Source organism: Equus quagga, chromosome 19 (genome assembly GCF_021613505.1).
Source record: "Equus quagga isolate Etosha38 chromosome 19, UCLA_HA_Equagga_1.0, whole genome shotgun sequence".
NCBI lineage: Eukaryota > Metazoa > Chordata > Mammalia > Perissodactyla > Equidae > Equus > Equus quagga.
In genome coordinates this window covers 8,077,949-8,105,917 of record NC_060285.1, presented here as the reverse complement: position 1 = coordinate 8,105,917, position 27,969 = coordinate 8,077,949, and the positions used below count along the sequence as shown (strand labels likewise).

The following is a 27,969-nucleotide window of genomic DNA, read 5'->3' as shown; positions in this document are numbered from 1 at the left end:
GGGAGTGAAAAGGGGGAAAGATACCCGCAGGGATCCAAGCTCCGCTGGAAGGATTAAACCTCACTATGGAAGTGGAAGCGGTTTGCAAACTCTTCCCTCCTTACCAAGTGCCAACCAAAACTAGCTACCAGGCTACACGATTTGACTAAGAGTTGGAGACCACCGAGAGTTCAAAGGAGCTGCACGTGGTGCTACCAGGACCTCTGATTTCTGAGACTACCGCCTCGCAGGAGGAGCCTTTCCTGCACTCCAGGCCAGGGTTCGGGCTCACTCCACATTCCCCAGAGCCCCCCAAACGTCAAAGGTTCCTTTAAGTCCCTGGCACGTGTAACAAGCGGCGGGCACCAGGCGCAGACCCATGGAGATCTCTCCCGCTCCTGAACATCAGCAATGGGGAGGTGGGGTAGGAGGAAGTTGATCCCAAACCAGGGTTCCACATCATCCTCTAGCGACCCCCAAAAGGAAAAATAAAAAAGATGGAGCCAAGTTTTCACGTCCAACTTTCTACTTTCTCTCACGTGGGTTGATTTCTTTCTCCCAGGCCGGCCCATGCCCCATCCACTCACCGAGGCCTTCGGCCATGCGCACAAACTGCTGCAAAGCCCCGCTCGATCACAGCAGTTGGGACCCTGAGGCTTCGGGTGTTCCCTCCTCGGGCCGGGCTGTTGGGACCCACGGCTGCGCGAGTTCTAACTCCGGGCCGGGTGGCTGGGACTCGGCGGCGGCCGGAGCTCTAACCCCGGGCCCGGCGGACGACACCGCGCACGTTCCAGCCCCCGACAGGCCAGTGAGCGATCGGAACCCCGAGTCTCCGGGTTGCGGCTGTTGGGCCAGAAGCACGTACTCACCATGGCTGCGATTCCGCGGTCTCGCCACCCTCGGAGCGCAGGCGAAGTCAGAACTCGAGCGGTCTCCTGGGCCGGAAAGTCGCACAGAAGCAGTGGAAATGGCCGCGCGCGGCAGGAAACGGAAGTGACGTCACCGCGAGCCGCCGGCCTTCACTCCCTGAGGGGCACCCGAGGGGGATGCGCTTTAGTTGTGGGCGAGGTGGTACTTTTTGCTGTTTTTATTATCATTTTACTATAAATTATTGGCGGAAACAATGAATTAAACATTCAGAAAATAACACCAAAACAAAGGTTTTAATGGTGTCCTCATTCCATTGCCAGTTTATCTTTGAGCACATTCTTGTGCTTTCACAATCATCTTTGTGACCCTACACTGGTGAGGGAAAGGTATGGAGGTGATAGGTAATCCTAAATCTTTTCCTTCATATTCAGAGATCCTTGTTAAAATTTCTGAGGGAGAGTGGAGTCCACTGGAAATGGAATTCATTGAGTAGGGAATTCAGGAAGAAGAGCAGGTTTGGGGGTGGGGATTGAGTTTCTGTAAGGTTGAGTTTGGAGATGTCCTAGGACACCCGTTTTCTTCTGGCCAACATACTGCTCTTTTCTCTATGTGCTCTCAATAGACTTTATTTAAGGCTGGACTCATGCCTCACTACCTCTAAGAGGTCCTCCCTGTTCCTTATGGCCCTTTGTCATCTCTCTTCAAGGTGATGCCAGGCACATCTTGGGACCATTTGGTTCTAGCCAAAACTAGACCATTATGGGCTAGTTCCAGTTAATTCCTTTGGAAACCTAGAAGCAGAGACCTGGTAGCACCCTTAGGAATCATGCAGTGCAACCGCTTCATTTTACAGATACTGAGACCCAGAGAAAGTGATGCCAGCCCTGATGTCAGTTTCCCTACATTAAACCCAGCATATATAGGGTTAAAACCAAAGCACTCATTCCCTGCTTACTCCCTGGCTTCCTGCCTCCAGAATCCACTATCCTCCATGGAGACAGACACCACCAAGGACAAGCACCTGCGTTCATTATCTCCTCCTGGCAAAGAGATACAGGCTGATGGGAAAGCTGCTGACCAGCAAGGCCATATGCTCCCCATCCCCTACCTAAAACCCCAAATAAAAACCTGTTCTTTTAGCTTTTCGGGGAGTTTGGGATTTCAGCATTAGCTGCTCTCACTTCTTGCTCAGCTCTGTGCAATAATAAAGTTCCTACTTTCTTCCACTACACCCAGAGTCAGAGACTGGCTTGCTGTGCAGCGGGTGAGTGAACTCACTTCAGGTTCGATATCAAAAGGAAGCTGCTTGCCCAGGGTCACAGAGTGAGGCAGTGGCAGAACCAGAACTGGACCCTGGGGTTTTTGGCTCTTGGTCTGGTTACTTCCACCACATCTGGTTGCTCTGCCTGAGATGACTTGTGGCCCTGGGCAACAGGATGGGTTTGAACTGGATCCAGGACTGAACATTTGTTACAGCAACTCGCCCCCCTCAATCAAAGTTTACCTCATGCAAATCCGAAATTATTTGTCAAAGAAAAAAAGCTTGTCTCCAAATTAAGAAAGCTCACTGATGTCTCCTGTTTAAGAGTAGAACCTGTGATTTGGACTCTCCTCCTTACTTCTCTTGGATCCTGTTTCATGTTTCCATATTAATTGGACCTATGAGCCATCACTGTTGGGTAATGAAACCTTATTATTCCAATTTACAGTCATAGATATGTCCTTTATAACAATTTCTGATTATTATTTGGCCTTCCTGGCATCTTGGGCCATCATATCCCAGATCTCCTCAGTAATGACTGATAGGGGCTTGATGTTTTTATGACTATGAATAATGATACAATACACTTTACATAATTAATTCTGTTTCCCAACTATTTAATAACTAAATTCCCATGTTCTCTCAAACTAGCCTACCCTTTTATATCTTGCTGTTTTCCTTGCTAGTAAGTTAATAAATATTGACATATGCTCAAGATCAATTTGTCCTTTGTCACACTTCTGCACTTAAAACCTTAAATCCTTGCCATGGCTTACTAGGCCCCTCTCCATCAGTACTCCCCACCCCACCCCATATTACAGGCCCAGCCACCTCCTTTTTCTACCCTGAGCACACCCAATCTCTCCAACCCCATCCATCACCATTTGTTGGGAGTGATATGCTCCATTATTCTGCTTAGCTAACTTCTGTTCATCACTTCTTCAGTGAAGCCTCCTTGATCACCTAGACCAGGTAATTGCCCCTGGAGGATGGACCCACAAGCCCTTTGTTTTTTTTTGTTGTTGTTTTTTTGAGGACAATCAGCCCTAAGCTAATATCTGCTGCCAATCCTCCTCTTTTTGCTGAGGAAGACCGGCCCTGAGCTAACATCTGTGCCCATCTTCCTCTACTTTATATGTGGGATGCCTACCACAGCATGGCTTGCCAAGCAGTGCCATATCTGCACCCAGGATCTGAACCAGCGAACCCTGGGCTGCCGAAGCAGAACGTGTGCACTTAACCGCTGTGCCACTGGGCCGGTCCCATCCACAAGCCTCTTGTACTTGCCCTTTATAGCACTCTTTGATCTTATCTTTATTCAGTGTCCACCTTCCCAAACATACTGAGAACTCTGTGAGAGCAAGCCTTTTAGCTACCTTGGACTTTGGATACCTATCTTCTGGCACTATGCCTGGCCCAAAAGAACTGCTTGTTTCACTTAGGGATCTTTGGTGGCAAACAACCAAAAAGGAATTTGGTAAAAGACTTTGTGGCAGAGCCCAGAGATTCAAAGGGAGCTGGTTGTGAGAGCGGGACTAGCCTTACAGACTTCCTCCACTGTCAGTGGCCTCCAGCCAAAGACCACCAGGAGCGCCCCTATGGTGTTATCACTCGCTGCAACAAGGGAGAATTCACATCATGGGGAGCTGTGGGGCTTCTCAATAAGAGGGTGTTATAAAGGATTTACTATAGGATTTGAGCTCATGTTGGGTGATTTTGGGGAGAGTTCAAGGAAGAGAGGTTTGCTCTGGATTAGATGCTGTTAAGAAGTATGAGTGGGGCTGGCCCCATGGCCGAGTGGCTAAGTTCGCATGTTCCACTTTGGTGGTCCGGGGTTTCACCGGTTCGGATCCTGGGCACAGACACAGCACCACTCGTCAGGCCATGCTGAGGTGGCATCCCACATAGCACAACCAGAAGGACCACAACTACAATATACAGCTATGTACTGGGGGGCTTTGGGGAGAAGAAGAAGAAAAAAAAAAAAGATTGGCAACAGATGTTAGCTCAGGTGCCAATCTTTAAAAAAGAAAAAAAAGAAGTATGAGTAACTCTATGGTTGGGCATCTTAATAAATCTTACCTACAAGTTGGAAGGACTGAAGTGAGGCTAAAGCTATAACTGGTAAAGGAATAGTAGTCACTCATATTAAACAGGATAAGGGGATGTTTGGTGCTTTTTGTAGTTTTGATAAAGTTTGTTGTTGTCTGTATTCAGACAAGATTAAGGACTTGTGTTTGTCTTGATTTTCACAGTTAGAGTGGCTTTATCTGATATTGATGTTCTGTGAAATTGTTTATGTTCAATAGGAGAACACTAAGGCCTAGCTATTAGTGTCAGGCCAGCTCCTAGCAACATCAAGGCCTAACTGATAGAGCTGAGCCAGTTCCTAGCAGCCGTGGGCTGCTTTTCTTTTTCTTACCAGATTCCTATTCCTACTTTGCATCTCTGTTCTTGATATTCAGAGCCCTGGCAGAGAAAGCCCAGTTGGCCCAACTTAGGTCACACCTCCACTCCTTGGTTGTCCTGGGTCTGTGAGAGAGTATTAGGTATAAGCTAGGGTGACATTCAGCCAGGATTCATCATGTGGCGTATTGTGTTCTTAAAATAGAGAAATACTTCCCAACTGGTTGGCAAATAGGTGATGCCCCTCTCCTGGGATGCTCAGGACCACCTACAATTCAGCTATTAAAGGGTTAAGGCTTGGCCCATTCTTACTAGCTGATGTCCTTGCCTGCTCAGTCAATATTTTGAAATATAACCTTTAGATGAAAGACAGTCTTCAGGGCAGCATTTATTCTCCCACCAACACTGATCCTGAGATGAGAAAAGTAATTCCCCAATAGAAAATCAGGATACTGTGAGCACAGAGGAAAGGATGCTGGGTGGTCAAACTGGAATGTACATGTTTAATACAGTGCTCATTAAATGTTTGATATTGGATAGACAGATGGACAAATGGATGAAAATATCTGACAGGAAGAAAGAAATCAAGTAGACTGCAGGTTACATCACCCCATCATACATGGGGAGACCTTAATCTCTTCACTCCAGAGGACAAGGATGTTTAAAACAAATTCCTGATCCTCTTAATTCCTTTTGGGCAGTTCCCCAATGCTGTACTTAGCTGCCTTGAAGGTATGCTAGCTAGCCCTGCTGCCAGGTTCAGCAGCTGGAGCTGAGGCTGGGTCATCAGGCTCCTTTGTGAGGTGGCCTCAGTGACATAGGTGCTATGAGGCAGGAACTACACCCCCCAAACTGGCTGGGTCAGCCATACCAGTCCTGTCTTCCAACTCCCTCACACCACCTGCCTAACCTAAGCTTTGTCATGTTGCTGCCACTGCTGGGTGCCTGTGCTGTGGTGGGGCCATTCCAGGGCCCTGAATGGGAGCCAGTACAGGACCTGCTCTCTGAGGATCGCAGCTGCAGGGACCCTCGGTGCTGCGGCAACCTACTCATCTTCTGCCTCTTTCTGATCTGGCAGGTCCAGCGGTATTGGCGCCAGGTCACCAGGAGCCATCTCAGAATGAAGAAGGTCATCAAGGTGAAGGGACCCCACAAAATTCCTCCCCTTAGCACTACGATTGTCTCAGTCACTTGTTATGAGAACCCTGTTCTATGCCCTGTATACCAGAGATGAATTACCTTGGAGAACTCAGACTGGTCAGGGAGAGCACCATCAGGCCCCAAACCCAGGAGTCACCCTTGACTCCTTTCTCTCTCACTCCACACATTTAATCCATCTACAAGTCCTCTAGGCTCTACTTGCAAACCATATCTCAAATCTGATCACTTCTTGCAACCTCACCACACACCCCTGGGCAAAGCCGCCCTCATGTCTCACCTGGACTGTAGGCACTGCCTCTGCCTGGTTCCTGCTGCCTCTCACCCACCCACAGTCAGCGCTCCACGCAGCCGATGGAATGACCTTCTTCTTGCCCTCTCTTTAAAAAACAAATTTAATCCAAGGATAATATACCTACACAGATTATAAGTGTGTAGATCATTGAATTTTCACAAACTGAACATATCCATGTGCAGCACCCGGATCGAGAAACAGACCATGACCGGCAGCCCAGAAGCTTGCAGTCGCAACGATGCTGATTTCTAATAGCATAGACTGGTTTTGCCTCTGGGGAATCATGTGGTAACTATTCTTGTGCACCTGGTTTAAGCCTAACATTATGCTTGTGAGCCAGAACAAACTTCTAAAAACAGATCATAGCACTTTGCTGCTCAAAACCCTCCGACAGCTCTTATGGATACTCTCCTCATCAAACTCAGAATAAAATCCAACTCCTAACCACAGTTCCAAGGCCCAGAATGATCTGTCCTGTGTTTCTCTCTGACCTAGTCTCCCAGTGCTCTCCTTGTCACTCATTCCATTCTGGCCACATGGGCCTCCTTGCTGTTCTTGTACGTGTGGCCTGTTCCAGCCTCAGGGCCTCTGCACTAATGTCTTCTCTGCCTACAATGCTCTTTCTTCAGATGTCACTTGGTTTACCCTTCACTTCATTCAGGTCTCCAGTCAAATGTTACCTCCTCTGAGAGGCCTTCTCTTACCAATCTGTCCAAAGGAGCTAACCCATTCCTACTCTGCTTTTATTGCCATCAGAACACTTTCAATAACTAGCATTATGTTGTATACTTGGTTATTGTGTCTTCTGTACCTAGAAGATAGCTCCTAACAAGGACTTTGTCTTGTTCATGCTGGTACCCTCAGCACCCAGAACAGTGTCTGGCCTGGGATAAACTATCTTTCTTGAATGAATGAATACTATCAGCCCTAAGGTAAGTGACTCACCTTTTCCTGGCCCCCAACATCCTCATCTGGATGGATAATGGGGATTATAATTCTGATCTATGAGACATGTGTGTGCAAGGATTTTGCTTCTCTGTTCTCACCTACAGGTGCCACCACAGAAGTGGGCAGTGCCCTTCAGGAGACATGACACTTGTTTTGGTCTGATCCATGAATTCTTCAGTCCTGGCAAGTTCAGGGGCCTGGATGCTCATATCCAACAATGGGCACAAAAGAAGAGATGGGAATACCAGAGGAGCCTCCAGGAATCATGGACCAAATACCTGTTCTCTTGGCAGCACTCAGGTCAGGACTCACCTTGGGATTTCTACACCCCTTCTGAGCCCATCTTTTGCACCACCTCCTTTTCAAGCACCTGTATGCTCCCTCAGGACAGTTCTTGGGAAGCATGGCAGGTACCCTGGTGTCTCAGTGATGACCAGACTCACCCGATTTGCAAGCCACTGCCCCCTGCCCTGGACATGTACCAAAGGATGGAGCAGCTGCTGATCCACTCCCGGGAAGAACTGGTGCCACTGGAGCATGTTGTCAGCATGAGATCCCACCCTACCTCTGTGACTTTAGCCTCTCTCCCAAACCTCCCTTCAGCTCAGAGGCTGCAATTCCGTTCCAGAGAGTTCCTGCCTGTTCCTTCCAACCAACAAGTAGGAATGCCCACCTGGAAGTCCTGGGGCTGCCCCCAAGAGGCCTGGGCACAAAGGAGGGAAAACCAAACACTAGGCAGAGAGGATAGTAGAGAGATCCAGATTCCAGGGTGGGTGAAGCAGAGAGAGAGCAAAGGGGAGGATGCTTGGGAAATGCAGGCATCTGGAAGGCAGCTTCCAATAAATGTTGGGATGGAGGACAATGCAGAGACTAAGGTCCTGGAGCAGGAAAGCCGGAAACTAGTAATAAGAAAAGCTTATGGAGAGATCCTGACACCAGGTTGGGAGAACCAGAAGCAGGTGGGATTTGAGAATAGAGCCCAAATTCAGGAACCAGCGAAGAGAAACCAGAGGGAGGCTGGAGGCGAAAATCCTCCTGAAACTTGGACACATAGAGGAGAGAACCAGGAACAGTTAAGATATAAAATTGATGCAGAGACCCAAATACCAGAGTGGGAGAACCAGGATGGGAGTAGAAATGAAGATGCTGTAGAGACTCAGGTATTTGAGAAGAAAAAGAGAGAGGCCAGAGGGGAGGATGAAGGAGAGACCCAGGCCCAAGGATTAGGTAAGCAGGGCCAGACTGGAAGTGAGAATGGTGTGGAGACCCAGGTGCCAGGGTGGCAAAAAGAAGACCAGCTTAGATGTGATACTGGTACAGAAATTCAGGCAGAAGAGAGGAGAAACAAGGACCAGGATGGAGGTGAGACTGTTGTGCAAACCCAGATATCTGAGAGGGAGAACCTGGGAGAAGTAAAAAAAGAGGATGGCATAGAGACCCAGGCCCTTGGGTGGGGAAAACAGGAATGCATTGGAAGTGAAGATGTTACAGAGATCCAGACACCGGGGTGGGAGCGGCAGGATCAAGTTGGAAGTGAGAAAGCTGGGAAGATCCAAGCATCTAGAGGAAAGATCCAGAAACAACTAAAACATGAACTTCGAGTGGGGTGGGGAAACCAAGGCCTGAGAAGAGGGGAGCATGTAGGGGAAACTCAGATATCTAGAAGCAAGAACCTCAGGGAGATAAGAAAAGAGGATTGGGTAGTGATCCAGGCACCACGGTGGGAAGACCAGAGACCAGCAGCAAGTGAAATTGACAAAGAATTGGAGATACCATGCTGGGGGAATCAGGACCAGATTGAAGGTGAACATAGAGCAGAAATTCAGGCACTAGAGAAGAGAGACCAGAGAAAGGATGGAGATGAAGATGGTACAAAAACCCTGGTACCTGAGGCAGAGAGCCAGGGGCAATTAAGAGGTGAAACTCACGTAGAGACCCATCCACCAGGGAGGAGGAGCCAGGAGCAGTTTGGAGATGAGAACGGTACAGACATTCAGGCACCAGGGCAGAGAAATCTGCGAGGGGTTAAAGGTGAAGATGGTAAAGACATCCAAGAACTTGGGAAAGAATACCAGGGTCAATTAAGAAGTGAAATTAATGCAAAGATTAAGATTCACACGCCAAAGTGGAAGAATCAGGAACACATTAGAGGCAAAGATGGTGCAAATACCCAGGCATCTGAGGCACAGAACTGGGGAGAATTAACAAGTAAAACTTATGGAGAAACTCATTCAGCAGCATGGAAGAAAAAAGAGCAAGTTGGAAGTGAGAATGTTGCAGAAATTCAAGCTCCAGAGGAGAGAAGCCAGAGAGAAGCTGGAGATGAGGATGGTACTGAGACCTGGGTACCTGGGGAAGAAAACCAGAGTCAATTAAGAAGTGATATTGATAGAAAGACCCATGCTTCAGAGTGGAAGAACCAGGAGCAGATGGGAGGTGAGAATGGAACAGAAATTCAGGCACCAGAGAAGAGAAACCAGAGAGAAGCTAGAGGTGAGGGTGATAACGAGACCTGGGTACCTGGGGAAGAAAACCAGGATCAGTTAAGAAGTGATATTGAAAGAAAGACCCATTTATCAGAGTGGAAGAACCAGGAGCAGATGGGAGGTGAGAATGGAACAGAAATTCAGGCACTAGAGAAGAGAAACCAGAGAGAAGCTGGAGGTGAGGATGGGGTAGAGATCCAGAAACCTAAGAGAGAGAACCAGGGACAATTAGATAGTACAATCGGAGAGAGCCATTCACTAGGGAGGAGGAACTGGGAGCAGACTGCAGCAAAGAATGATGCAGAAAATCAGATATTGGAGAAGAGAAACCAGAGAGAGTTTGGAAACGAGGATGATAGAAAGATCCAGAGCCTTAGGGGAGGGAACCAGACACTGTTAAAAAGTAAAGTTAATAGAAAGACCTGTTTATCAGAGTGGAGGCACCAGAAGCAGATTGGAGGTGAGAATGGTGCAGAAATTCAAATACAAGGGAAGAGAGGGACCACAGGTGATGATGGTACAGAGACCCAGGCTCCTGGGGGAGATTACCAGGGACAGTTAAGAAGTAAAATTGATGGAGAGGTCCAGCTACAAGGGCAAGGAAACCAGAACAAGGGTGGAGATGAGGATGCTGCAGAAATCTGGGACATAGGGAGCCAGAGAAAGTGCAGAGCTGAGGATGCTGGTGGGCCTCAAGTTCCAAGGGGAGGAAACAAGGACAAGGTCAGAGGAAAGGATGCTGCTAAAGGTAATTTCCAAGTTGACTGTTCAGAGGGTGAGGAGTCCCCAGCTCTCATTGGCTCCAGATATGGGGCCATGGGACAAGACCAGGCAGTGGCCTCTGCTCCCTGTCCTGAGATAGAGCCTCTCCTTGACCAGGGTGAACTCTTCTGGCTTCCCAGTGGGGAGGGAGAACATTTGGCTGTCCAGAGGATGGCCCTACCAGAAAGCACAGAACGAGGGTCAGTCCAGCCTCCCGGCAGGCCCAACCTAAACCCCGGAGAAGCCGACAAAGGGACAAAGGGGTGGATCTAGGGAAGGCCTCTGGCCTGACTCAGCGGCTCCAGAACCCACCATCTCTGGCTGCTCCCCTGGGCCTGCCCTCTGCCTACTCCCCTGTCTCTTGTAGCCAAGCCCCTCAAGCTGCCACAGCTCTGGTGGTTGCTCCTACTGCCCTCACAATCCTTCCCAAGTGGCCAGTTCTCAAGAAGAGCCAACGACTGCTCCTGGAGTCCCTCATGTGGCGAAAGATTGCGCACCTGAAGTGGGGCCTCCCGCAGCGGATCCTGGAGTCCCATGTGCTCTTTAATGTCTTAGAACCACGCCCACTGCCCCTTGCTGAGGTGAGGCTCCCCAAATTATACACAGCCTGTGAGCTCCAAGGGCAGCAGGAAAGTCATTGTGAGGCCCAGGATTCCAGGCCAGGCCTTAAGTCCCCAGAGAGGTCTCAGAGGGTTCAGCCCCCAGAAAGAAAAAGCTCAAAACTTCCTATACAGGCCAGAGCTCTGGAGAAGTGTGGATCACACGGGTCACAGCCAGTGGGCATTTCCATCCATCCTGAAAAGCCCAGGAGAGTCAGGCCACCAGGGGGCCCCAGAGAACCACAGAAAGTCCAGGAAGAGGCTCCTCCTAGGGCCAACCTCCCTGCTCCCAGAAACCCAAGGCCTGCGGCAGAATCTAGGAGTTGGTGTGGCCAAGAAAGAGCTGGAGAGCCTTCCAGTGAGAATAGCAGGGGCAGGAAAATGGTCAGGCCAGGGGTCTCCCAGATGGCAAAGAGGGATCCCAGCAGAGTGAGGACCTCATACTCCAGGATAGGCCACGGCCACTGGAAGAAGGAGCACACATCCCAGGAGGCCTCTAAGCCCCCCAGATTCAAATGTCAGCAGCCCACCCACTGGAGAAGAGGAAGACTGGAGCCTGCAGAGGGCAGAGGGCCTGGGCAGCAGGCTTGCTCCTGTTCCACAGACGCCTCCAGCTTCAAAGGGAGTCTTCACTCTGCTGTAGTGAGGCTGAGCATGACCCTTCTGGACAAGATATCCTGGTCCTCACACCCGGCCAATCCCCAGCACTCAGCGCCCAACCTGAGCCTGAGGGATCCTGATCATACCCTGCTTCCCAAAGTGGGTGACCCACATGCAAGGAAGGACAGCATGGGAGTCCACGCTTCTTTGGAGAGGGAACTTCAGCCACCAGGTCACTGCTGTGCTGGGGCTGCTCTTCCCAAGACAGAGAGCCCCCAGGGTCAAGGGGAAACTGAGAACCCCCATTGTGCCCCACAAAATCCACTAGCCTCCAAAAAGTTTGGTTTTATGAAGCATTTGAGGTGTTTTCTGCTCCAACATGGCTTTAGAAAGTAGGTGGCAGACACAGAGTTCTCAGAATACACCAGAGAAGGCATGAGAGTGGTTGCTCACCCTCAAAGTCTCTAATAAAATTGGTTTTTTGGGTTCCGTGGGGTTCTGATTTCTTTGGCATGTGTTTTCTGACCTGCCCCCTTGGGGTTTGAGACACTTTGTTGGTGGATAGAAGCCACTTCTACCCTACGGTTTTGAAGGTTTGGGGAATGTGGGTCAACCCATTGTCATCTCCTAAGTACTTCCCCTCACCAGCTCCTCACAGTAGGGTTCACTGAGGTTTCTGTCATGGTTCTGTCCTGCCCTATTCCAAGCTAATTCTGATTGAGGTAGGACATTCAAACAGCCTCAGCTGCTTGGGGGGAGGGGTGGCGCTCTGCACTGGACACAATTATTCAGGTCCTTTTGATCACAAGGAAGGGAGCTGATCACTGGGCATCTCTCCTGCTGGGATTCTGCTGCCCATAAACAGACTTCATGGAAACCCCCCCTCCCCCCCATTCTCAAGCACTGCCAACCATGATTACTTGTTGCTTTGCCTGGTCCACCTGTGGGACATCCTGGAGCTAACTGTTTTAATCAAGTCTGAAACTTCTGAGCCAAAGGGCTGTATGTTTTATGATACCTCTGTAGACAGCTTCAGCAGGTGGAAACAGATTCACAGAGCCTAAATCAGTGAGTGGTGGAGCTGGGAACTTAATTCAGATTTTCTCCTTTTCTATCCTTTATCCTCCCTCCCTTCTTTCCTTTCTCCCTCCCTTTCTTCCCTTTCATTTAGTTTTCCTATTTTTTTATTGAGGTCATAATAGTTTCTAACATTGTGAAATTTCAGCTGTACATTATTATTTGTCAGTCACCATATAAATGTGCCCCTTCTGCCCTTGTGCCCACCCCCAACCCCTTTCCTCCTGGTAACCACTAAACTGTTCTCTTTGTCCGTGTGTTAGTTTATCTCCCACATATGAGTGAAATCACACAGTGTTTATTTTTCTCTGTCTGGCTTGTTCGCTTAACATAATACCCTCAAGGTCCATCCACGTTGTTGCAAGTGGGATGATTTTGTCTTTTTTATGGCTGAGTAGTATTCCATTGTATATATATACCACATCTTCTTTATCCAATCATCAGTCGATGGGCATAGCTTTCCTATTTTTTAATTAATTGTGAAACCCATGTATGCTCATTAAAGAGTTTAGAAAATTCAGAAAAGGAAAAATAATCCATAATCCCATCATTTAATGTTTTGATGTCTTTCTTCCTATGCATTGCTACCCATAGGGTGTTCCCATAGCAATTCATGCCTACCTCTGCTATAGATAGCACTTAGACTGTGGTAAGCAGCCTCCAACAAGGCTCCCGATGCTCCCTACCTCCTGGTATTCATGCGTTTATGTATTCTCTTCTCCTTGAGTATGGATTGGATCTAGTGACTCACTTCTAACAAATAGGATACAGCAGAAATGATGGAATGTAACTTCTGAGAATAGGTTACAAAGACTCTAGTTTCCATCTTGGGCACACACTTCTCTTTGTCTCTTGCTTGCTTGCTGAGGGAAGCCGCCCTCCATGTTGTGAACTGTCCTATGAGAAGACACATGTGGCAAGGAACTGAGGAGGCCAGTGGACAGCAGCCATCAATAAAGTGAGGCCTTCAATCCAACAGCCTTTGAGGAACTGAATCATGCCACCATTTGAGTGAGTGTGGAAGCAGATCCTTCAGCCCTAGTGAGTCTTGAGACGACTAAAATCCCAGGAGAGACCTTGAGCCAGAGTCACTTAGCTAAGCCGTGCTTGGATTCCTGATCCACAGAAACTAGGAGATTATAAATGTTTGTTGTTTTAAGCTGCTAAATGTTGGGGGATATTAGTTTTCTATAGCTACTGTAACAAATTACCACAAATTGGTGGCTTAAGACAACTGAAATTTATTTTCTCATAGTCCCGGAGGTCAGTGTCTGAAGTCAAGGTGTCAGCAGGGCTACGCTGCCTCCAAAGGCTCTAGGGAACATCACGTCCTTGTCTCTCCCAGCTTCTGGTGGCTGCATTTTTTTGTTGGTGGCACCATCACTCCAATCTCTGCCTCCGTGGTCACACTGCATCTTCCTTTACTCTGTGTGTCTCTTCTCAAGACACTTGTCATTGGATTTAGGGCCCACTGGATACTCCAGGACCATCTCCTCATCTCAAGATCCTTAACTTAATTAAAACTGCAAAGATTCTTTTTCCAAGTAAGGTAACATTTACTGGTTCCGGGGATTCAGATGCTATATTAGTCTGCTCTAGCTGCAATTACAAAACACCACAGACTTGGGGGCTTAAAAAACAGAAATTTATTTTCTGAAGGCTAGAAGTCCCAGATCAAGGTTCTGGCTGGTTCAGTTTCTGGGGAGAGCTCTCTTCCTGGCAAGTAGATGGTCACCTCACTATGTTCTCACATGGCCTTTCCTAGGTGCATGGACCTGGAGAGAGAGATCAAGAGATCTTTCTCTTATCCTCTTTTTATGAGGCCACCAAGGCTATTGGATTAGGGTCCCACCCTTATAACCTCATTTAATCTAATTACTTCCTGAGGGCCCTATCTCCAAATACAGTCACATCAGGGTTTAGGGCTTCAATATCTGAATTTGGGGGGTACAATTCAGTCCATAGCAGACATGGAGATATCTCTTTGAGGGTCACCAAACCGTTATATGGGGTAATTTGTTATGCAGCAACAGATAACTACTACACACATACTCTATTACAATAATTTGCTTGTCTGTCTCCTTGACTGGACTTCTAGTTCCTTGAGGAGAGGGACTGTCTCTTGCTCACTTTTGAATTTTCTAGCTCCTAGCATAGCTCCTGGGTCAAAATTTTGTCAAAAAGAATACATCCTTTGTTGACATTTAGAAAATACATGAATAGTATTTAATGATATGGAAGATGTACATGATATATTTTCCTCTGAGAAAAGCAGTTTACATACCTTTGTATGTTGCTGTTGTAACAATGTATAGAAAAAGATTAGAATAAAATATAAAAATATTTTTTCTTTTATTTTCTTCATTGAACATGTATTACTGGTATAACGTATTTAACATGTGTTGAATAAATGTTTTTTGCTTATTTATTTTATATACTTGTATACATAATTCTGCATCTTTTGTACACTTAGCATTTTAACAAGAATTTTTCCATCTTAACTTTTCTCGAACATTACTTCATAACACTCCATGGAATAACAAACCATTGTTTTCCAAACTATTCTGCCATGGAAAGCATTTTTCCACTCAGTCACACTGCTTCTGAGCGTAGAAAACACCTCTTGAACTTATCTCCTTCAACATTAACCCATTGCTGGGCCCTTTGGTGCTAAATAAATCCTTGCAGATTGACAGGTTGTTATTGTTGCTGTATTTAATGATAAACCACTTTTTCTTCTTCAGCATTCCTCGTGTGCTCACAAAGTCTCAAGTGCTGTGTAGCTGTCTGTGAGAGGATATTTTAAGGGGAACGTCTTAGATTCTTTGAAAAGTGTCACGTAAATTTTAAATAATAATACTAATAGCTTTTAGATAAGAATCTCTGAGATTGTAATTTTTTAATTGTAGAAACAGAATGCTTCCTTTCCTTTCTTTCTTAAGGCTAACGATAACTGCTTTATAAGTGCTTTTTTTTTCCCTTGAGAAAGGTTGGCCCTGAACTAACATCTGTGCGGGTCTTCCTCTACTTTGTATGTGGGTCGCCCCCACAGCATGGCTGCTGACAAGCGGTGTAGATCAGTGCCTGGGATCAGAACCCTGGTCGCCAAAGAGGACGGGACCTAACTTAACCACTAGGCCACTGGTTTGGCTCCTGTAATGCTTTTTCAACCTTCAGTGTGGTGAAGACCAACTCCTGATGACTCAGAGCTAACCAGCTCTGACTGACTTGAACGCCCTCTAGCCTCCCGGCGCCCATCAGGCGCCCTCAGCAGCCGCTGCTCTTCTGAGACTGCGTTGCCCTCCGTTTGCGCAGGCGCATTACCCTCCCGCTCTCAGGCTCGGGGGCTCTTCCAAGTGCGCTTGCGCAGAAACTGCGCGGGAAAAGGTGCAGCAGCGGCGAAGTGCGAGCTGAGAGATGGCTGAGAGGGAGGCGACGGCAGGCCTTCCGCGGCTGAGGAGGGACGAAGAGGCGGCGCTGCTCTTCGAGAGGGCCCATTACCGGCACGACCCGCGCTGGCTGCTGCCCGTGCCCCCACGCCTCTGCCTGGCCTGCGCGCTGGAGCTGCTGCCGGAGCCCGGCGTGTCGGTGCGAACTGGGCCGTGGTATCTCCCTCCCCAAACGGGGCCGCCCCCCGTGAGACCAGCTCCCTAGACCCCGACGCCTCTTCCCGAAACCACACCGGCCCACCCGCCTCGTTAAACCCACCCTCCCACAGGCCTGCTCCCCACCCGGCCAGAGCGACCTTCTTCACTGAACCCCCTCAGCCTCAGTTTACCCCGCGGGCCGCCCTGCCGCGAGCCGAGTATCCCCTTTCCAAAGCAGGCCCTGCCCCTGGCTCTGTGCCTCAGCGGGGCCTCTTCCCGTCCGCGCTCAGTCTGGGGCCCGGGACCCCCGGACTCTGCCGCGCGCTTCCCACCTTCCCTCCCGCGTCCCTGCCGCTGCCCCTTCTCCATTTCTCCAGCATTTTCTCTGGCTTCCTCCCATTTCAGTCCGCGCGCAGCCGTGGGCCGCGGGGCCCTCCTTCCCTTCAGGTGTCTGAGGGTGTAAATGCCGAGCAGGGGGCTGCCTGGGGCTCTATGGCGGGAACGAGGGGGAGTTACAACCACGCGGGAGGAGGGCGAAGGGGAAGAGCCCCCTAGTGGGCAGAGCTGGCTGAAACGTGGGCTGCCTGTTCCCTCGACGCGCCGCCTTTGCAGTGAGTTTTTTGTCCTTGGAGGCATCTCTCAAATTCCTGGGAGGGGAATTTGTGCTTCGGCTGTGGAGGATGGGCTAGATCAGCGGTTCTGAGGTTTTTAGAAAGTATTGGGGCTGGCCTGGTGGCAAGTGGTTAAGTTCCAGCACACTGCTTCTGCAGCCCGGGGTTTGTGGATTCGGATCCCGGGTGTGGACCTACACACGGCTCATCAAGCCACGCTGTGGCAGCGACCCACATACAAAATAGAGGAGGATGGGCACAGATGTTAGTTAGCTTGGGGCCAATCTTCTTCACCAAAGAAAAAAGTATTGAGGACCCCAAGGAGCTTTTGCTTATGTAGGTTATATCCACTGATATTTACTGTGTTAGAAATGAAAACAAAATTTTAAAATGTTCATTTAAAAATAATAGTAAATCCATTACATATTAACATAATTATTTTTATTGTGGCAAAATATACATAAAATTTACCATTTTAACCGTTTTAAGGGTATGGTTCTGTGGCATGAGTAATTTAAAAAATAAAAATAACTGTCTTTTCCAAAACCAAAAAGATAGTGAAAGGAGTGCCTTTGTTTTACATTTTTGCAAGTCTCTTTAATGTCTGGCCTAATAGAAGACGGCTGGATTCTCATGTATTCCTTTTTTTTTTTTTTTGAGGAAGATTAGCCCTGAGCTAACATCTGCTGCCAGTCCTCCTCTCCTTGCTGAGGAAGACTGGCCCTGAGCTAACATCCATGCCCATCTTCCTCTACTTTCTATGTGGGACGCCTACCACAGCATGGCGTGCCAAGTGGTGCCATGTCCACACCCGGGATCTGAACCAGCGAACCCAGGCTACACTCTGAGAACCACTGGGCTAGCTGATAACATCTGAGATATTGTTGAGGTCAGAAGTTCTGAGGCAGCCATTCTTGGATAGTGAGTCAGAGATACGGAGATGAATAAGACAGTGTGGTAGGGGAGAAAATAATGGAACACGTTACAGGGAACTTAGAGGGGACATATTTGTGGTCAAGTGCTGGGTGGGATAAAGATGGAAATTAGGAAGGGTTTTCTAGAGGAGGAAGCATTTGAATTAGGCTTGAGAAGATGGGTGGGATTTGGACTAGAGGAGACAGGGGAGCTTATCTCAGGAGGTAGGTACCAGCAAGGATGACTTTGGGGAGGCAATCAGAGTGTTTGGAAGTTGAGGGAGGTGCAATTAGAGAGCCAGGTTAAGATCAGTTTCTTGAAGAGTTTGAATGCCAGCTAGGAACCTTGGACTTAATCTGTCAGGAAAGAGAGTCATTGAGATTTTTTTGAGTAACTCATTTAGGTCACTAGCTTAATGTATTATGTGGGAGGAGTTGGTGAAGGAGAACGGGAGACTTGGAATAGCACAGGATAGAGGCAATAAGAGATACAACTTCACCTTTTATTGAATGCACTTCTCTTAGCTTCAGCTCCTGCCAGTTGAAGGGGTGATGTAGTCAGTTGTCCCCACCTTCCTATTCTATCCTTGGTGCACACCCCTTTTTTGCTACTATCTTGAGCACTTTGCACAACTACTACCCAGTTTCCTGTACAGGGAGGTGAATTGAGTGTGAAGATTTATGTCTGCATTGACTGGAAGGATGCAGTTTCTTTACCTATCTCTGTAAGGCTTATGAAGGGTCCCCAGTGTCACTCTCCCGGACTGTTGAAGTGGAAAGAGCACTGACTGACCTTGGACAAAACCTGGTTGGAGACAGATTTGAGTCCTTGGGAAAGTCGCTGAGCCTCAGTTTTCTCTTCCCTGAAATGGTGATAATAATTCCTGATTTTGCTTCCTTCCCCAACTGGTTAGGCTTAAATGAGCCAGCAGACGAAGGAGTGATTTGTGAACAGTAAAGTGCTAGGTAAATATAGGGTATTAGGAACCTCAGCTCATGTATAATCCTCTGTGTGAGCACATGGATTCCTGTGTGTAAATCACACCCCTTTCCATACTCCTTTCAGGGAGTATTATCTTACCGTAATTTAGATGATCCCTCAGTATCATCTTCTAATTGCATTTGAAAATTACAATTCTTTGGGTTCAGAATGGCTGAGACTTGGCTGCTACTGAGTATTTATCTTCATCTGCCTCAAGATGGTGCGCAAGAAGCATGTGCTGTCCTGCTTTCGAGATGCCCTCGTGAGGCACGCCTCCCCGGTCGTGCAGCTGGTGGCTCAGGATCAAAGAGTCTGTATCCACTTCATGAGCATGCTTTTCGGTGAGATTAAAAGGGAAACTTGGCATGAATTTTGCATGTATAGCATGTATATTTGCTTTTGGGGTCTTAGAGAAATGTTCTTGGAAAGATAATTTAGACTATTTGTGATGTAACAGTTTAATTTATTAGCAAATTGTTCTGTCATGATGATGAAGAAATGGTCCCCTTTATAAGATACGTGATGCATTGTATGGCAACTGCCTTTGTCACAACTAACAGGTTAGTAAAATTGTGAAGATAAATACGGGAAATGTGTGATCTTTCAAAGAGTCCAGTCTGTATAGTCTTTGAACAGGATCAGAAGCTCCAGACTAGAATCTGCTGATCTGAGTATGACCCTGATTGAGTTATTTCCCCTCTTCTGTGCCTTAGTTTCTTCAAGTGTAAAATGAGATGGATTAAAATGTCCCTTCTTTTAATACAATTATAATGTCCTATGGAATGAGCCCTTTCAGAGAGGAGGGGAGCTAACTCGTTTTGGGTACTTTTCTCTGCTAGAGGCTTTTCAGGCTTTTAACTGCCAAGACAATCCTTTAAGGGAGAGAGGATAATCCCTAAGGCTCAGGGAGGTCATAGCTAACAACTGGCAGAAATGGAATTTTACCCCAGGTCTGTTACAGACTCTAGAGCACACAGTTTTTATGCTGTGCCACACTGACTGTTTTTATCCTTTTAAAGCCAGAGTGGGTCATTGAAAGTCTAGGTGTTTGGTTAACATTGCTTAAAGCTGCTGTTAGTCTTAGACATTGCTTAAAGCTGCTGTTAGTCTTAGAATTCACATTGTGCCTTTGTGAGTTTGTTTCTCTTTTAATTATTAACTATCTCCCTCTTGTCTCCCTCTGCTCCAAGGACTGTTATGCAATGTGGAAGATGGGAGTGTAACAGACCTCTGTATTGAGGGTAAGATGAAGCTGTGTATACCTAGCATTTGAAGCTGAGGACGTGAGCCTGGTTATTTGAGACCTTGATGAAATCTTCCATTTTAGAGACAGATAAAGAAAACTCAGTTAGTTGTCAATCGTTAATTCTACATTTCTTTCTTGAGCATCTACTCTGTGCCAAGTACTGTATCAGACACTAGGGATACATAGATGGATAAGATGTGGCCCCTGCCCTCTAAGAGTTTACAGTCTGAAGGAGAGATTAGCTGGTAAATAATGAGAGCCGATGAGTGTTCTTACAAAGGCATGTACAAAACTCTATTCTTATGGCATTCATATTGGTTGGTTGTAAGTTGTCTGCACATAGGTGGTGGTTAAAGCTGTGGAAGTATGTGGGTTTACCTATAAAGGGCTCAAGCAGAAGGAAGACAAGCATTTGGATGAGAGGATTCTTGCAGAAAGAGCAAGAACTGTATCAGTTAGGGTCTAGTAGGAAAAAGAAACCACACAAGTTATTTGAACAGAAAAAAACTTTAATATAAAGAAATATTAACTAGATAACTGAAGTCAAAAAGAGAACACCAAGTTTTCACAGAGATAGCAATTTCAGAAAGCAGCTCCCATCTCTAGGGCTGGGGAAACAAAAGGGGAGATTGGAATTATTAAAATTTACAAGTTTGGAGGAAGAACCCCATATATGAAACTCAGACCTCTGAAGAGAGGATGATGCTTGGCTGTTGCTGGCTCCATGATCATCTAGCCACACCGTAAGCAGCTGTAACAGCCAGCAGCTGTAATAGATCATAAGTCAATATCATCTCTCAGTTTAGACAGTGTGGACAAACAAATGGACCGCTTGAAGTTCTGACCACTGGCAGGGGTGGGAGATTTCCCTTCACCGTTTTCCTCAAGGCCACTCCTTAGTGGGGTTATAATCCCAAAGCCATCCACTTCTGGTTGCTGCCAGCATAGCTTGCAAAACCCTCAACACCTCAAGAACTTCACTGAGGTGGTCTTCACTAGATGGAGACTGCAAAGCTAGAGGGAAAAGGACTTACTCTCTCCTCACTGTTTCCTGTTTGCTTCCTGCCTTCTCCCTGTGTTTTTGAGTGTTATCCTAGAATGCTTCTTTACCCTGGAAGTGGCAGAACCTTCCCACAGCAGCAGCTGAGTCTGGTTTGCAGCTTTTGCCACACTTTCAGAGCCAGCCTCTTCTCCACCCCTCCTGAAAGACACCAGCAGAGTATCACAAATGATTGTATAGAAGGGTGGGTTTGGGGTCAAGAGATAATATTATTGGCAATTATTGGTACAGGAATTCACTCATAATTCTGTTTTCTAGTATATGAAGGAACAAATTCTGAGGAAGGAAAAAGGAGAGATAAGATAAAATGGTAATTTTCAACCTTGGCTACACACTAGACTTCTCTGGCGAACTTTGAAAATGTCCAGCTGCTTAGGCTCTTTCTCTAGAGATTCTTATTTAATTGGTCTGAGATGAGACTTGGACATTAGTATTTTTTTGAAAACTTCCTAGGTGATTCTAATGTGCAGCCTAGTTGTGAACCACTGATATAAAACAATAAAGAAGCCAGAAATCTTTGGTTTGGATGTGCACACATAGTTTATTGGAGGAGGTAGACAAATCTAATACCAATTAACACAAGCAAATGACTTTGAGTAGAAGGGCTATGAAAGGTGAGCTCTGGGGCAGGGGTTGTCTTCTGATTAGTAATGCTGTTCTGTCTGCTCAGTCCTTATCCAGCTAACAACTCAGCTGAAGTTAGAGCAGACCGTTCGTTGCTTGCTGGATGAGTGCCACAAAGAGGTCAGTAAATAGCTGTGGGTTCTTGAGTACCCCTCAGAATCCTCAGATGTCAGAGCTGGGCCAGCCCTTCTTTGGATAGATGGAGAGATTGAAATCCAGAGGGACTTGCCTGAGGTCATTGAGTCAGTGGCAGAGCTAGAGCTGGGGCCTGGGTCTTCTGATCCTGCTCCAGTACTCTTTGCAGCTTCTTTCCTTCCTCTTTCAATCTCCCAAATGCTGCCTTGATGTGGTGAAGTCCCATCTTTTTGGCATAATCATCCAATGGCCATTCTCTATATCCTCCTAAATACAATACAGATTTCCTTGAATTTATCTAGGAAATATGTTCACCATGTCTTAGCTTAGTATTTTTATTTGGTTTGAATAGTATACAGTATTTTGTACTGAAGGCATTTGCTTTCGTCAACATCTACGGTAAGCACTGAGTAGCTATGTTTAACCTACTTTCTTCAATGTAGTCAAAGATATCAATTAAGGATGCAGCTTTTGCATTGTATTTAAGATTTAGGAATAATATCAGAATCACTTTTTATTTTTTTGCAAAGGGAAGACAAATGTTCATCTTAACACCATCAAGAGCAACATTTAATTATAAATTATATTAAATTGTATCATTATAATTACTCTGCATATGATTAATATATCAGATTGAATTTATAATTATACGCATCAGTACTTATCATTATGATGATGCCACTTAACACTTTTTTTTTAAGATTTTATTTTTCCTTTTTCTCCCCAAAGCCCCCCGGTACATACTTGTGTATTTTTAGTTGTGGGTCCTTCTAGTTGTGGCATGTGGGATGCTGCCCCAGCATGGCTTGATGAGTGGTGCCATGTCCGCACCCAGGATCCGAACCGGCAAAACCCCGGGCTGCCGAAGCGGAGCGCACGAGCTTAATCACTTGGCCACAGGGCCGGCCCCCACTTAATGCTTTTGAGCACTTTCTATATGCTAGACACTGTGTTGCATGCTTTACATGCAATATCTTATTCAGTCCTCCCAACAACCCCATGAAGTTGGTACTATTATTATTTCCCGCCAGGGAAGTTAAGACTCTTATTTAAGGTGCTGTACCTAGTCAATAGAAAAGGTGAAATATATATCAACTCTCCCTGTAAAGCATCAAGCATAGTGCCTGGCAAATAGAGTGTTCAATAATAGTAGCTAAATTAATGATGATAATACTAGTGTATATATATATATATATATATATATATATATATATATATATTTTTTTTTTTTTTTTTTTTCCCACTGATCCAGAATTCTGTCTTTGTCACATTCCTAACTTTTACCCCTCTGGCTCTATAGGAGGCAAAATATGCTAATTTTAATTCAGTTTAACAAACATGTACTGAGCTGGGTACTGAGGACTCTGACAGGAATCTGACTCAGTCCCTTTCTTTAGGGGCTTCCCAGTGTGATAGGGGAGGCAGACACTTAGCTAAAGAAGCTGATTACTGATTGTGGTGAGAGACAGGCACAATACAGGCTTTGGTGTGGATAGGGCAAGATAAATTTTGGTAAAAGATCTATCCTGATCCTAATTTATAGAGCAGAGTGTATTCACTTTCTGCAGCTGTGCAACATGCCCTCCATGCGAGGCAGCCTGTCCACCTTGACCCTTCTCGGCAAGTTGGTGGATGCCATCCCTGCTCTGGCAGACAAGCTTGTAATGGAGCATGGTGAGTGACCTTTGGGAAAGAGCTGCCACTACCCTTTCACCTGCTTTGATCACACTTCCATCTGGGTGGTCCAATGTATGGGTCCATTCCCATACGCCTGGGAAGTCATTACTTTTCTTCTCTAGGCTTTTCCCCATCTGCAAAATGTGCTCTATGTTGGCCAATTTGAAAAGTGTTTCTCAACTCTGGTCTTGGACAATTTCTATTCATTACATTAACACAAACTAATTAAGTACCTACTATGAACCTTTCTTTTGGGTAGAAGGAGGAATTAATTCTGGAATATAGATGCACATTTTTCCTTCAGTAAAATGCAAATAAGTATTTCTAAACCTTGGTTTTCCCTTTTTACTAAGGGCCCAGAAATCATTTATTATGGGGGATTGTAGTTACTACCCCACTGCGGGCAACAGTTTGGATTTTCATATAGCCAGTAGACATTGTGAGGTTCCCCCAGCCCCTTGATTGTTCTCTGGACAGGTAACCTGATGGAACATCTCTTGAGAGGTTTAGTATACCCTAATGAAGGGGTGCAAGCTTCTGTCTGTTACCTCTATGGGAAGCTGTACTCCTCACCAATGGCAGCTGAGATGCTTTCAGGCCATTTCCGGGAGAAGCTGTGTCCTCTTTTCCTTTCCACCCTGGATGGTGCCCAGACAAAGGAGCTACAGATAAACTGCTTGGGTAAGACATGGGACTGGGGAGAAAAGAGAGAGAAAACTTTTGAGATTTTGCTTGAGGACTTGAGATATTGGCTCTCTAGTGGTGGGGAAGTTTGCTGCTTTGCAAAGGGTAGAAGCCATAGGTTTGGGAGATAAGATGCACAGATTGCAAAAGATGCCTAGAGTTGGTGTGGCATCTTACAAATGTTTCCTTTGGAAGGAGAAGACGAAAGAAAGTGGGACAGCAATTTTTCTGCCTCCAGTCTTTACTGCCTGCCCTGGTGCATCCTGTACTTGCTGCCAAGTTAATCTTCACACTGCACAGCTCACGTCCTGTCAGTTTCCTATTTGGAAAATCATCTATGGCTCCCTCTGGCCTCCAGGGTGATCTCCAGGTTTCTCTGCTTGTTATTTGAGGCTCCTTAGGAGCCCCAGTGTACCCTTTCAGCCTCTTCTCCTGCTACTTGATTACCTAAGTACACAAGATCTATCAAATGCTTCTGAGCAGGGAGCTTTTATATTTTGGACAGAGTAAATGGGTACTGTGATTGGTGACTGGGTGAGGGCCTGCTCCAGAGCCGAAGCTGGAGGAAAAAGCATACTTTGTGGATAACAATAGTTTACTTTCACAGTTTTGGCCAAGAACTCTGTTATGAACAGTCCAGCTACACATAGTAAGCATTCATTCTGTGCCAGGCCCTGTGCTAGGCTCTGGGGTCATAAAGATGGTCAAACCCAAGCTCTATTCTGAAGGAGCTCATAGTCCAGTGTGGTAAGTGCTGTCATGGAGGTTGCACAGAAAAGGGCGGGATTCTATTCAACATAGTACTAGAAGCCCTGGCTAGAACAATTAGGCAAGAAAAAGAAATTAAAAATACATTAAAATCATAAAGGAAGAAATAAAATAGTCTCTGTTTGCAGATGACGTCATCTTATTTATAGAAAACCCTAAAAACTCCACCAAAAAACTGTTAAAACTAATAAATGAATTCAGTAAAGTTGCAGGATACAAAATTAGTTGTGTTTCTATACACCAACAATGAACTGTCTGAAAAAGAAACTAAGAAGACAATCCCATTTACAATAGCATTAAAAAGAATAAAATACTTAGGAATATGTGTGGAGGCATGAAATTTCTAGGAGATATATGAGGGGCTATGTTGGGCATACTCTGGTGCCTGTGCTCCTCTTGCCTCACTTCCTAACCTCTTCATTTTCTAGGTTTGCTGAGGCAGCTGCTGAAGTATGATCTCTTTGTGTCCATGATCATGAAGAAGTCTGTGCTGGCAGAAAGTAATGAGAGTGTTGAGGTGCCACTAGGAGAGACCTCACTGCCTTTGGTGCTCAAAAAGGTAGTTGTCTTGTGATTCCTGGTCTCTAGCTTCAATAACATGGGAACCTGAACACCTCCTGAGCCTTGTCCTCATCCACCATTCTTTCTATCTGGAATTTCCACAGTATTTTCTTACTGGCCAAAACATATGCTGTTAGAAGACCCAAAGTAGGTTTTTTTCAGTCATGAACTCTTATATCCACATCTTCCCCTTCACATCTGGGCTGCTTGAGAATAGAAAATACATGTAGTAATAGAAACAAAGCTACCTCAGTTGTTTTAGGGATAAGGCAGATAATAAACAAGTAAATGAATAAGTAAAGTAATTATAGATTGTGATAAGTGCTGTAAAAGAAATAAAGAGGAGATGAGATAGTATGAAGAAAGCTGTCTACAGATTGAGTGATCGGGCAGGGTTTCTCTGAAGGGTTGACATTTGAGCTGACACTTGAAGAATTAAAGTAACCAGTGATCAATTATACTTTAGTGAAGCTGAAAGTAAATAAATAAAGTAAGTAAGTAAGTGAATGAGTGAGTAAGCCAGTGATACAAAGAGTGGGCAGAAAAGTTCACTAAAGTTTCAGGCAGAGGGAATAGCAAGTAAAGGCCAGAGGAAGGGAAGTGCCTGATGTGTTCCAAAAACAGATGGAGGCCGGTGGGATAGGAGGGTGAGCGGGAGGTGAAGTGAAGCGGTTCAAGATGAGGCTGGAGGTTAAGCAGGGAAAGTCATGCAAGTCCTGATAGGTCATGGTAAGAATTTAGGATTTTTTTAAAGATACATTTTTTGTAGTTAATTTTGTTTATGATGGAAAAATAAGATTGGAGTGTTTCTTTCTCAACAAAATAAGGAATATACATTTTAAACCAAGAATCGTTGTTTTGCTTAATGGTTAAATATAATTTTTCTTTTTCCTTTTTTTTCTCTTTTTCTCCCCAAATCCCCCCAGTACATAGTTGTATATTTTTAGTTGTGGGTCCTTCTAGTTGCGGCATGTGGGACACCACCTCAGCATGGCCTGATGACCAGTGCCATGTTGGTGCCAGGATCCAAACCGGCGAAACCTTAGGCCACTGAAGGGGAGTGCGCAAACTTAACCACTGGGCCACGGGGCTGGCCCCAATCATTTTTCTAAGACATTTTTTTTTTCACATTTTAACAGCTCTGAAATTGGGAGACATTTTACTACCAATGGTGTGTCATAGTTTAATTATAGCTCTTTTTTTTTTTCTTAGTGGTACATAATATAATGGTTTGCCTTATATCAGTAGTGTCTTAAAATACATGTCATTTCCTATATAAAAGAGAACAAGATAAAGGTTAATATCTAGAAACTCCTTTGCATACTAACAGAAAGGTTTTTTATGTGTCCATTTTTAAGTCAACATGACTGAGATGGGGTTAAGCTTGCAGCCCTCAGATGCATCTCTACCAGCTGTGAGTGTGATTTGGTCCTTTTCCTTGGAAGCTCCAAAACCAGGCACACGCTCCTGTGTCTTCCTCTTTAACCATCTAATATATCTTCTACTCATCATTTTCCCACCAGAAGGCCAGTTTCTACTACATTTAAAATCTGTTGTAGCAGTTAACTCTTTCCTTGATTTCTGAAAATGTTATAGGGACTCCTGATAGCTCTGGTGTCCAGCAGGAGTTTGGATGTTATTCAGAGTATAATGGAAATTCACTGAAATGTTTTGAGCAGAGGAGAAACTTGATCTAAAATTTTGATGAGGGAGGCATCTCAGTTGTGGGAAGACTCCTAGATTTGGACATGACTGACCTGGTTTCTGCCTTAGATTTGCCACTTATTCGCTGTGTGGCCTAGGGTAAGTGACTTAACCTCAGTGAGCTTTATAAGTCCTTCCTCTGTGTTGAGGCTCCCCAAGAAGACCCCAGGTTCAGTGATTCGCTAGGAGGACTCACAGGGCTCAGTGTATAGTCATACTCACAGCTATGATTTATTACAGTGAAAGAATACAAAGCAAAAAGGCACATGGGATGAAGTCCAGGGGAAAGCCAGGCACAATCTTCCAAGAGTCTCCCAGTGGAGTCACACAGGAGGCACCTTATTCCTCCAGCAATGAACTGTGACACCGTGTGTGAAATGTTGCCTACCAGAGAACCTCACTAGAGTCTCACTGCCAAGGTTTTTGGGGCACTGGCTCACCACGTAGGTACCCTTTGCCTAGCACACACCAAAATTCTAGACTCCTAGAAAGAAAGCAGGTGCTGAGCATAAGCTACATTGTTTGTACAAATAGTTTAGTGTGTACAAATAGTTTGTCACAGTGTGCCACTCTTATCAGTTCTGAGAGTGGGGGGAACTCTCCTGAAACCTAACTTCCCAAATCCAGTCAATGGCCAACCTTGCAGGCAGGCCTTTCTAAGGAAAACAGTCTCCAGTCTGCTATGTTAACTCTTTTCTGCACACTCTGTAAAGTGAGGCTTATAGTAGAACCTTTCCTTGTTATATCTCAGGCTTGTGGCAAACATCAAAACCAGATAAGGGCTGTGAAAGTACTTTTGTCAGTGAAGGTCTGAGCCCTACTTGGTGACGATTTTAGTATTCTTTGAGTGCCATTGTGTTCTTTTACTCTGTTTCTCATTTGCTGCTGTTCACAGAAACTCCTTTCCATAATACATAACTGCTCTCCCTGAGCACCATCCTTGTGCCTGGCACCCTGTAGTGTAGGAGGGACCCA

At 45.9% G+C, this 27,969-nt stretch overlaps 2 protein-coding genes across 2 annotated transcripts in view; one reads left to right on the top strand and one right to left on the bottom strand.

The window, feature by feature from the left end:
- The window catches only part of SNU13 (small nuclear ribonucleoprotein 13), a 7,260-nt gene extending 6,255 nt beyond the window's left edge, over positions 1–1,005 (bottom strand). The window contains exon 1 of the mRNA XM_046646790.1: positions 849–1,005. Coding sequence (XP_046502746.1) covers positions 849–851 — 3 coding nt within the window. The 5' untranslated portion in view covers positions 852–1,005. The remainder of the gene's footprint in view (positions 1–848) is intronic.
- Positions 1,006–15,858: 14,853 nt separating this feature from the next.
- MEI1 (meiotic double-stranded break formation protein 1) overlaps positions 15,859–27,969 on the top strand; it is a 69,646-nt gene continuing 57,535 nt past the window's right edge. The window contains exons 1-7 of the mRNA XM_046646684.1: positions 15,859–16,029; positions 18,753–18,876; positions 19,726–19,776; positions 21,512–21,585; positions 23,169–23,274; positions 23,755–23,958; positions 25,158–25,288. Coding sequence (XP_046502640.1) covers positions 15,859–16,029; positions 18,753–18,876; positions 19,726–19,776; positions 21,512–21,585; positions 23,169–23,274; positions 23,755–23,958; positions 25,158–25,288 — 861 coding nt within the window. The remainder of the gene's footprint in view (positions 16,030–18,752; positions 18,877–19,725; positions 19,777–21,511; positions 21,586–23,168; positions 23,275–23,754; positions 23,959–25,157; positions 25,289–27,969) is intronic.